Below are 12,021 nucleotides of genomic sequence, written 5' to 3'. Positions count from 1 at the left end.
TATTATCGAATAGATATTTGAAAAACACCTTGAGGATTGATTCTAAGCAACGCTTGCCATGTTTCTGTCGATATTATGGAGCTAATTTGGAATATTTTTCGGCGTTGTTGTGACCGCAATTTCCGGTCGATTTCTCAGCCAAACATGAAGAACAAACGGAGCTATTTCGCCTACAAAAATAATATTTTGGGAAAAAATGAACTTTGGCTATCTACCTGGGAGTCTCGTGAGTGAAAACATCCGAAGTTCATCAAAGGTAAACTATTTAATTTGATTGCTTTTCTGATTTTCGTGACAAGGTTGCCTGCTGCTAGCAAGGCATAATGCTATGCTAGGCTATCGATAAACTTACACAAATGCTTGTCTAGCTTTGGCTGTAAAGCATATTTAGAAAATCTAAGATGACAGGGAGAATAACAAAAGGCTAAGCTGTGTTCCAATATATTTCACTTGTGATTTTCATGAATAGGAATATTTTCTAGGAAGATTTATGTCCGTTGCGTTATGCTAATTAGTGTCAGATGATGACAACGGTCCCGTTCACGGGATGGGGTGTCACTAGAGGTTAAAGGACCGAAGACTTTTGGTCTGCTTAACATTTTCATTTTTGCCATGGAAAAAATATTGCGATACTGGTATGTTCCTGGCCCTTGTCTGCACCCAACTGTTCTCTACAATATTTGACATTTTCAAAGTTTAAAACCTCTCTGGGATAGGCGGGACAGTCGCGTCCCACTTGGCCAATTGCCAGGGGAAATGCAGAGCGCCAAATTCAAATAAAATGCTATAAAAATCTAACTTTCATTAAATCACACATGTAAGATACCAAATTAAAGCTACACTCGTTGTGAATCCAGCCAACATGTCAGATTTCCAAAAAGGCTTTTCGGCGAAAGCATAAGATGCTATTATCTGATGATAGCACAACAGTAAACAAAAAGAGAGTAGCATATTTCAACCCTGCAGGCACCACACAAAACGCAGAAATGAAATATAAATCATGTCTTGCCTTTGACGAGATTCTTTTGTTGGCACTCCAATATGTCCCATAAACATCACAAATTAATTCCGTCAATATATATACAAAATATCCATTTATTTGGCGTGTTTGATCCAGAAAAACACTGGTTCCAACTTGCGAAACGTCAAAATATCTCAAAAGTTACCTGTAAACTTTGCCAAAACTTTTCAAACTACTTTTGTAATACAACTTTAGGTATTTTTAAACGTTAATAATCGATCAAATTGTAGACGGGACAATCTGTGTTTAATACAGGAAGACAACAAACTCACGCTACTTTTCTAGTCATGCGCCTTCTCAAAAAGTTCACTTCAAATGACACGCATTCAAAATGGCCGTACTTCTTCATTACACAAAGGAATAACCTCAACCAATTTCTAAAGACTGGTGATATCCAGTGGAAGCAGTAGGAACTGCAAACAAGTCCCTTCGAAATCTAGTTTCCCAATGAAACCTCATTGAATAGACAGTGACCTCAAAAAAAAGAAATCTGAATGCTTTGTCAGGGTTTTGCCTGCTACATAAGTTCTGTTATACTCACAGACATGATTCAAACAGTTTTAGAAACTTCAGAATGTTTTCTATCCAAATCTACTAATAATATGCATATCTTATATTCTGGGGATGAGCAGCAGGAAGTTGAATTTGGGCACGCTATTTATCCCCTATCCCTAAGAAGTTTTAAACATTTTCCGCAATACTCCGGTTTGATCAAATTATGTTACATAGCTTGCATTGCCTAAGTACTATGTGTTCTATAATGTTTTTAATGACAAACCACCTCCTACACTACATTCTCCAACATTAGGGTCGGTCTTTGGATTTCAAAGAAATACAAACCAATAACACATAAGAAACTTAAACAAAGCACCACTTGCTTTGGTAAACAGCTGAGGGATGGGGCTTGAGAAATACCACTCAAATTGAACCACTCAAATTCATAGACAAAGCTATGGATGCAAGGACTGACCATGTTTTGAAGCCACAGTATAGTGTTTGTTTGAATTTACTTTGTTTACAAACATTGGAGTAAAACAGGCTGAAAGTTTGGGTTCTGATGGGGTTCGACCATTTAAGCCAAAATTTACAAGCTTTATTCTTCAAGAATCAACGGCAATAACATTTATTTAACAGCCCAACAATTGATGAAGCAACTGCTTCAGAATTCAGGGAATCATTACTGGAAGCACATTTAGAGCCCTCTTCTATCATTACATTAGATTGTCTTGTCGACCACTGATATGCAAATAAAAAAGTGCATTGACAGCCGCACATCCAATCACACACTGGATGCTCCTTTCCTTACTAAAACCACGTGTTACCTGAGACCTCAAAGCTACAACCCAGATTAGCTTTCTCTCCCTAGCATACGCCACTGAAGTTAGTTTCCTTGACCACGTCCTTCGTGGCATTGCTGCCTGCTTTTAGCCTAACACTTTTGTGTAAAGAGTATTCCACATATCTTTAGCTTATCCAACTCTGATGGTCAGATAAAGAGTTCAGCCTTTTCCTTCCAGAAGGCAAAGATGAGCTTAATGTATCTGTTGATCTCCTCATTGCTGAACTTTTTCAGTTCATAGATCAGTTTGATTGAGTATTCATTGTGCTCTTCTCTGGGTGGAAATTCATGTACCGGTGTGACTATGGTAAATTGAACTACTCAATACTACTCTGTATTGTTGTCTCTACTGTCACTCACTGCCCTATACTCTGTATTGTCTCCTTTACTGTCACTCCCTGCCCTATACTCTGTATTGTTGTCTCTACTGTCACACCCTGTACTACACTCTGTATTGTTGTCTCTACTGTCACTCACTGCCCTATACTCTGTATTGTTGTCTCTACTGTCACTCACTGCCCTATACTCTGTATTGTCTCCTCTACTGTCACTCCCTGCCCTATACTCTGTATTGTTGTCTCTACTGTCACACCCTGTACTACACTCTGTATTGTTGTCTCTACTGTCACACCCTGTACTATACTCTGTATTGTTGTCTCTACTGTCACACCCTGTACTACACTCTGTATTGTTGTCTCTGTCACTCCTTGCCCTATACTCTGTATTGTCTCCTCTACTGTCACTCCCTGCCCTATACTCTGTATTGTTGTCTCTACTGTCACACCCTGTACTACACTCTGTATTGTTGTCTCTACTGTCACACCCTCTACTACACTATGTATTGTCTCCTCTGTCACACCCTGCCCTACACTCTGTATTGTTGTCTCTACTGTCACAACCTGCCCTACACTATGTCTTGTTGTCTCTACTGTCACTCCCTGTACTACACTCTGTATTGTTGTCTCTACTGTCACACCCTGTACTACACTCTGTATTGTTGTCTCTACTGTCACACCCTGTACTACACTATGTATTGTCTCCTCTACTGTCACACCCTGTACTACACTATGTATTGTTGTCTCTACTGTCACACCCTGTACTACACTCTGTATTGTTGTCTCTACTGTCACACCCTGCCCTACACTATGTATTGTTGTCTCTACTGTCACACCCTGCCCTACACTATGTATTGTTGTCTCTACTGTCACTCCCTGTACTACACTCTGTATTGTTGTCTCTACTGTCACACCCTGCCCTATACTCTGTATTGTTGTCTCTACTGTCACACCCTGTACTACACTCTGTATTGTTGTCTCTACTGTCACTCCCTGCCCTATACTCTGTATTGTTGTCTCTACTGTCACACCCTGTACTACACTCTGTATTGTTGTCTCTACTGTCACTCCCTGCCCTATACTCTGTATTGTTGTCTCTACTGTCACACCCTGTACTACACTATGTATTGTTGTCTCTACTGTCACTCCCTGTACTACACTCTGTATTGTTGTCTCTACTGTCACTCCCTGCCCTATACTCTGTATCGTTGTCTCTACTGTCACACCCTGTACTACACTCTGTATCGTTGTCTCTACTGTCACACCCTGTACTACACTATGTATTGTTGTCTCTACTGTCACAACCTGTACTACCGAGTCTTGCACAGCTTTATGAACAGTATTTTTCTTAATGTCTTCAAAGCTGTCCACCCAGTCCCGCTTCCCTCACTCAATGTCCAGGACCTTGCGGTGGAACTGGCGTTTCAGCTCCCAGCTGTAGCTGTCCGATGCGGTCGAACATCTCGCAGCACAGCAGGTGTCGGAACTTGCGCTCGCTGCGTGACATGGTCATCTCTAGGAGCTGGAAGTAAACCAGCATAAAGAGGTCTAGGGTCAGGGTTTCGTAACTGACCGATGCTTTATTCATGTGTGGAAGGAAGTGCTCTGACCAGTAGATCATCTGGGACTGGCTGAGCTGGCGGATCTGGCGTGTGGGCACCTGGCTCATGATTGTCCTCCAGTGGCCAATCAGCTTCACCACCACTTGCCTGGACTTCAGGAAGAGGAGTGTTTTGTCATCCTGTCTCTGCATGTCTCTGTCCATCTCAGGGGTAAACCAGTTATCGTCATCCAGACCAACCCCTAGACTTCCCCCGTCTGTGTACTTTGGCCTGTAGGACTCAGAGGGTGTACTTTCTCCAGTGTTCCAGCAACAGGAAGACGATAAGCTCATTCTTCATCTCTATGCACTCCCGGACGTAGCTCATGTCTGTCTGCACCTCCAGGCTCCGGATCAGCTGCTCGTTGGTCAGTATAAGGTCTGTAGACAGAACCTGGTTGAACTGATCTGACTAAGGGATCACTTTGTAAGACTGGTATGTAAGAGGAGCATGAGATGGTGTGATTACAGTTTCCTCCACTAGAGAGGTAGAGATTCCTGGACTGGAGGAAGGACTTTGTTGTTAGGAGACTGGAGCACAGAATCCAGTCCTTCTGAATAGTCTCTGGGTGATAACTGGACTTAATCACCACAGGGAGGAACCTCTTGCGCATGTATACCCGGTTTGTTTTGTCGTAGGCAAACTAGGACAGTTTCTGAATCTCATAGTTGGCCTTCAGTTCTTTCACAGAGACATCACACTGCTTGATCTCCTTCTCCACCTCCTCCCTGGTGGAGAACGACTGGGATTTACCAATGACACCAGCGGACCCTCTGGCCCATCCTATTATTACTCACTTCCTACTGAGCTTATCCGGGAGATATCAAAACCAAGAGGTCTATTGTCTTTCCTGCGAGAGTGGATTGGAGGATAACGCTGCTCAAGAGCATGGCTGAGATTTTGCTGCACCGGGCTGGTAGATCTTCCACCTGCTCGTGGACTTTGGGGTTAATGGAGAAGTACTCCTGGTTGAGGGCGGCAGACACGGGAAGGAGTGTTGAAGCTCTCGCTCCAGCTCTTCCAGCTCCTTCTCCCCCACGGTCATCTTGTGCATGACCTGCAGGTTCTCAATTTGCTTCTCAATGCGGATGAGGTCGTCCTCCATCATCAGCTCTCCAAAAGGGCCCAGGATGGCATTGTGGACGTGAGAGTAGTGTCACTCCTGTCCACTGGCCGCAAACTAGAACAGAGGTCAAGGGACAGCAAAGAATAACATAAAAGAGGAGGGAAGGGGGAGGTTCCTTCAGCTTGCACTTCCTGGTGTACTGTACACACACAGCGCATGGTTTAACTTCATCACAAATGATTTACATGGATTTAGTGGTGCACTGCCTCAGTACACACTTCACAACTCCTAGATTAGCTGAGATTCAGGGCACAGCCTTCTCCTTTATGAAAGCAGGGTGGCAAAATCACCAGCACACAACTGCTGCCTGAACATGGCTATGTGGGTTTATGGGATACACTTTTTTGGAGGTCTGCTTATAAACTGCTAACAAATAATTATTTATCAATATTAGTAAATACCCGTGTATGTAAAAATCAATTATGTCAAGAACAAAACAAAAATGTGTGCTGTTGGGGATAATCGAGGACTTGAGTTGGGAAACACTTTTAGAATGTACTCATTGATAAATGAGGAAATTGTTACATCAACATAACATGTATGGGTCCTTCATGGGCTTAATTAAGGCATCTGTCACTATCACTGTCACTTTTATATTATAGTAGCCAATGTCTACCATCTTGGATGGAACAAGTACTGACTGTTAAGACTCTGAAATCTTATTTAACATTCCAGTCAAAACAAAGCAACACGTTTACATCAAATATAGATTATATAAACACATTGCAAATTTCTGATAGGACTACCTTAGTAATAGCACTTAAAGAAGGGCAATGGCAAAGAAGCTCTCAAACTGCTTAAGGGGCATTTTCCCTGGGGAATACATAGGCTTCAGGGTTCTAACCTGTCAATCATGTTTATTGTTCAAGACTGTGACGTAGAAGTCCGTCACTGGCCGAGGGCAGCATCTCTGCAGCTTCCGGGTATGCTGGATAAGGACCAGAGCAAAGGGAATTGGGCTGACTTTGTAGTGCCTGTCCCAAATGGCTCATTGATGTAAATGGGCATATTAAATGGGCATATTAAAAGACACTGTCAGTAGTGATGTAATTTTGTAAATGTTATGTGGTGATATTGTTTAAAAACAGGTGTTGCAATGTATATCCTTTAGTATGTTTAGTTAATGGAAAATGTAGGTTTGACTAGGTAATTGCTTAATTAATTAGGGTTAATTGTTCTGAGTGGAGAGGCTAGCCCTACAAATGGAGCCTCTCTTTCAGTTCATAGAGAGGCCATTTTGGATTGAGATGTGAATGGGGCTGCATTGTTTTTAGCTGTCCCTTAAGGTATATGTTTGATGGCAGTACTGTTGTTTTTGTTCCAGAATCACTTTGTAAATAAACACCCAGAAGCACAGAAGACTATTTGCGGCTCCGCCATCTTTTTTATTTTGATAGAGGTTAAGTTTTCCAGTATAGCCTTCTGGCCTACTCTACGTGACAAAGACACAAGTGTGTTACTTGTATTATGATAGAACTGCTGCCAATGTACAGCATCCTTTATGTTCAAGCTCCTACAGGTAATAATATCAGATAATAAGGGCACAGATACTAGTAGCTAGCAGCCAGGTAGATCAGAGTTCAACTTTACATACCAACCTAATGATCATCAAAAAAATACATCATTAATTCTAATCACAAAACATGGATATAAAAGTGCTTAAAAGTGAAAAATTAAAGACTGCTCGCGTAAAACTCCTCAAAACCAACCAATCAATCATCTGACTACAACCTGTAGGCCGACTTCTTATGAGAGCCAGAAATAGATCAAATCAACAGTCAGATATTGCAACACCAATAAAACATGAAAAGCACTACAACTACAATGTTCTTACTCAAACCAAACCCAGGCATAATAAAAAAAAATCCATCAGGTATCAGGTTGCATTTCAATCCACTGCATCTGCCTATGTTGGCCTTTCATCATCTGCGGTGGAAGGTGGCCAAGCTACAGCGGTGTTTTTCAGACCATGAGACTTCCCAAAATGTGGTCCTCTCACAAAAACACCTAACTTCTGAATAGTTTACAAACTATTATGACCACTCAATGGAAAGGGGAGACTCTCACAAACACAATGATGTTTTACTCTGCGAACTCCATAAGTGCCATGGGACTCGTCTGAAGGTAACCCATACAACGAATGGAAGGATCGAGGTAGTTTTGTGCCAACAAAAATAAGAGGTTAAATATGTGTCCCAAAAAACTAAAATACTCCCTGAGCTTTCTTATTTCTCCTAGATTAGGACAGAAACTTAATTTGCCAATTTTGAATGTGTTATTATGTTTATCAAATGGGGGGGATCCCTTTTAGGGTACTTAAATTCAAAATAAAATAGCTAAATAAAAAAAGGTATGACCATCTTAAAACAATTCCATATGTTAGCTAAGTAAACCCGTTTAAAACACAAAACAAACCCACCAACCCACATTTCAGCCCCCTTGTTTTCCCCTCAGTGCCCATTCTGTGACAGCAGCACAAAAAAAAGAGCTGAAATTGTAAATGTTTATCATCACACTCCTTTCTCTCACACCTTCTCCATTTACGCCTACCTTGCGCCTGTGTTCATCCTCCTCCTGCATCTTCACCTGGAGCTTGCGCACCATCACCTGCCTTTTCCATTCAGGGATGGCTCGGCCCTGCTCGTCGTGTGTGGGCACTAGGGCCTCCACGTCCGCCAGGCTACCCTTCCGGGTCTGTCCCGTCAGGCTTGCTGCCCCGCTGACGTTCTTATTGAGGTGCTGCTCACTGCTCTTGGAGGTGGAGAGGGTCCGGGGCGTGCTGGTGCCCACAGGGCTGGGGGCGGCGGATGGGGAGGTGGCGCTGGCGGCGGAGGGCGGAGACTTGGGCTTGGCTGACGACGGGCTGACCGTGTGGGTCTGGGGCGGTGACATGGGGCTCTCTCCCTTGGGGGGTGGCAGAAAGAGGGGAATAAAGTTCAAAAGCTTCATTGTTCATTAAGGTCAAACAGGAATGTTTTTGGCTTTAACTAAATAGGCTCAGTTGCAATATACATGAACTACACAGGATGTGCAACATTGAGGAATGACAGAAACCAAGACACACTATATATACAAACGTATGTGGATTCAGCTATTTCAGCCACACCCGTTGTTGACAGATGTATAAAATCGAGCACACAGCCATACAATCGCCATAGACAAACATTGGCAGTAGAATGGCCTTTACTGAAGAGCTCAGTCGCTTTCAACGTGGCACCGCCATAGGAGGCCGTCCAACAAGTCAGTTTGTCAAATCAACGGTAAGTGCTGTAATGATGAAGTGGAAACCTCTAGGCGCAACGACGGCTCAGCTGTGAAGTGGTAGGCCCCACAATCTCACAGAACGGGACCGCTGAAACACGTAAAACTCGCCTTTCCTCGGTTGCAACACTCACTACCGAGGTTCAAACTGCCTGTGGAAGCAACGTCAGCACAATTAGTGTTTGTCGCAAGCTTTATGAAATGGGTGTCCATGGCCGAGCAGCCGCACACAAACCTAAGATCACCATGTGCAATGCCAAGTGTCGGCTAGAGTGGTGTAAAGATTGCCGCCATTGGACAATGGAGCAGTGGAAACGCCTGAATCATGCTTCACTATCTGGCTGCCAGGAGAACGCTACCTGTCCCAAATGTATAGTGTCAAATGTAAAGTTTGGTGGAGGAGGAATAATGATCTGTTTTTCATGGTTCGAGTGCGAGCCAGGTCTAATTGTCCAACATCAGTGCCCAACTAATGCTCGTGTCTGAATGGAAGCAAGTCCCTGCAGCAATTTTCAACTGGTGGAAAGCCTTCCCAGAGTGGAGGCTGTTATAGCAGCAAAGGATGGACCAACTCCTTATTAATGCCCATGATTTTGGAATGAGATGTTTTACGAGCAGGGGTCCATATACTTTTGCTTATGTACGTATGTATTTGAAACAAGACTGACTGCCTATAGAATAAAAGGAGAACCTAACAAGTTGCTTCGGTGTGTCACACGTTGCAAACAACAACCGCACAGAGCACCACTCATATTGAATTGCTTACTCATTGGTTTCACTGAGTGGAAGCTTTGGGCTAATTCAGTGTAATGCAACCAAGCGTGGCGGTGAAGGCCATGCCAGCGCTGAGGGGGAGAACAATGGGTTGAGTCATCAAGTTAGCACTCCTCACTTCTTCTCCACGATGACAGAGTGAACAGTCAAAAGCATTAAAAACCACCATGGAGTGACATGTTTGTTGTTAAATGGTCATATTGTGCAAATAAGTGCAAATGGCTGCGCAAAACTTTTGTACTTTTAAATGTTTTTCTTTGTTGGGCATAAAATACTGTAAAAACACCAGGAAATCAGCTCCAAGTGATTTTAATTTAAGAAAATCTGTTTTCGAGTATTCTTCCACATAATAAAGAGACCTGATCATATACCAGATGTAAGCTTGGTTTTATTTAAAAAAAAGTATATTCCAACATATCTGTTTGGGTTTCTTGTGGTGAATTTACAGTCTACAAATTATTTGTAATTGTGTTCCTAGATTGAGAACATAATTACATAATTATCTGCTCAAGAAAAATCAGCCCGCGGCTGAATCTAGTTGATGATCCCTGACATACAGTGTGTGTTGATCATGTGGGATGAAAGTCTCATGTTGCCGAGTGTGTCTCGTCACTTCAATGAGGTTTCACAGGTAAATGCACTGTTAGCACTCAATCTGGGATCCTTCTGATGCCTGAAAAACCCTTTGTTCCAGAATATAATCTTTTTATCAGAGGCCACTGACTGACATTACATACAGTGGGGCAAAAAAGTATTTAGTCAGCCACCAATTGTGCAAGTTCTCCCACTTAAAAATATGAGAGAGGCCTGTAATATTCATCATAGGTACACTTCAACTATGACAGACACAATGAGAAAAAAGAATCGAGAAAATCACATTGTAGGATTTTTTATTAATTTATTAGCAAATTATGGTGAAAAATAAGTATTTGGTCAATAACAAAAGTTTACCTCAATACTTTGTTATATACCCTTGGTTGGCAATGACAGAGGTCAAACATTTTCTGTAAGTCTTCACAAGGTTTTCACACACTGTTGCTGGTATTTTGGCCCATTCCTCCATGCAGATCTCCTCTAGAGCAGTGATGTTTTGGGGCTGTTGCTGGGCAACATGGACTTTCAACTCCCTCCAAAGATTTTCTATGGGGTTGAGATCTGGAGACTGGCTAGGCCACTCCAGGACCTTGAAATGCTTCTTACGAAGCCCAGCTCTCTGCAGGTCATTCACTAGGTCCCCCCGTGTGGTTCTGGGATTTTTGCTCACCGTTCTTGTGATGATTTTGACCCCACGGGGTGAGATTTTTTATTTTTTTTTATTTCACCTTTATTTAACCAGGTAGGCTAGTTGAGAACAAGTTCTCATTTGCAACTGCGACCTGGCCAAGATAAAGCATAGCAGTGTGAACAGACAACAGAGTTACACATGGAGTAAACAATTAACAAGTCAATAACACAGTAGAAAAAAAAGAGAGAGTCTATATACATTGTGTGCAAAAGGCATGAGGAGGTAGGCAGATTACTCCAGATTAACACTGGAGTGATAAATGATCAGATGGTCATGTACAGGTAGAGATATTGGTGTGCAAAAGAGCAGAAAAGTAAATAAATAAAAACAGTATGGGGATGAGGTAGGTAAAATTGGGTGGGCTATTTACCGATAGACTATTTACAGCTGCAGCGATCGGTTAGCTGCTCAGATAGCAGAAGTTTGAAGTTGGTGAAGGAGATAAAAGTCTCCAACTTCAGCGATTTTTGCAATTAGTTTCAGTCACAGGCAGCAGAGAACTGGAACGAAAGGCGGCCAAATGAGGTGTTGGCTTTAGGGATGATCAGTGAGATACACCTGCTGGAGCGCGTGCTACGGGTGGGTGTTGCCATCGTGACCAGTGAACTGAGATAAGGTGGAGCTTTACCTAGCATGGACTTGTAGATGACCTGGAACCAGTGGGTCTGGCGACGAATATGTAGCGAGGGCCAGCCGACTAGAGCATACAGATCGCAGTGGTGGGTGGTATAAGGTGCTTTAGTGACAAAACGGATGGCACTGTGATAAACTGCATCCAGTTTGCTGAGTAGAGTGTTATTTTGTAGATGACGTCGCCGAAGTCGAGGATCGGTAGGATAGTCAGTTTTACTAGGGTAAGTTTGGCGGCATGAGTGAAGGAGGCTTTGTTGCGGAATAGAAAGCCGACTCTAGATTTGATTTTCGTTTGGAGATGTTTGATATGAGTCTGGAAGGAGAGTTTACAGTCTAGCCAGACACCTAGGTACTTATAGATGTCCACATATTCAAGGTCGGAACCATCCAGGGTGGTGATACTAGTCAGGAGTGCGGGTGCAGGCAACGAACGGTTGAAAAGAACGCATTTGGTTTTACTAGCGTTTAAGAGCAGTTGGAGGCCACGGAAGGAGTGTTGTATGGCATTGAAGCTCGTTTGGAGGTTAGATAGCACAGTGTCCAAGGACGGGCCGGAAGTATATAGAATGGTGTCGTCTGCGTAGAGGTGGATCAGGGAATCGCCCGCAGCAAGAGCAACATCATTGAAATATACAGAGAAAAGAGT

At 42.9% G+C, this 12,021-nt stretch overlaps 2 protein-coding genes across 2 annotated transcripts in view; both read right to left on the bottom strand.

The window, feature by feature from the left end:
- The window catches only part of LOC110491049 (espin), a 119,140-nt gene that overhangs the window by 26,045 nt on the left and 81,074 nt on the right, over positions 1 to 12,021 (bottom strand). Inside the window, exon 11 of the mRNA XM_090201597.1 lies at positions 7,973 to 8,326. Within this exon, the coding sequence (XP_090057723.1) occupies positions 7,973 to 8,326 (354 nt within the window). The remainder of the gene's footprint in view (positions 1 to 7,972; positions 8,327 to 12,021) is intronic.
- LOC149976663 (espin-like protein) lies at positions 4,004 to 4,668 on the bottom strand. The gene has a single exon (XM_090202614.1). It carries the CDS (start codon positions 4,587 to 4,589, stop codon positions 4,086 to 4,088), a length of 504 nt encoding a protein of 167 aa, XP_090058740.1. The 5' UTR covers positions 4,590 to 4,668; the 3' UTR covers positions 4,004 to 4,085.

This window comes from Oncorhynchus mykiss, chromosome 16, assembly GCF_057628025.1.
Source record: "Oncorhynchus mykiss isolate SJ-2025 chromosome 16, ASM5762802v1, whole genome shotgun sequence".
NCBI lineage: Eukaryota > Metazoa > Chordata > Actinopteri > Salmoniformes > Salmonidae > Oncorhynchus > Oncorhynchus mykiss.
This window is presented reverse-complemented; position numbering and strand designations above follow the sequence as displayed.

Excerpts from the sequence above, each read along its gene's own strand:
- LOC149976663 (XM_090202614.1), bottom strand. The coding sequence starts at position 4,589 with ATGAGCTTATCGTCTTCCTGTTGCTGGAACACTGGAGAAAGTACACCC.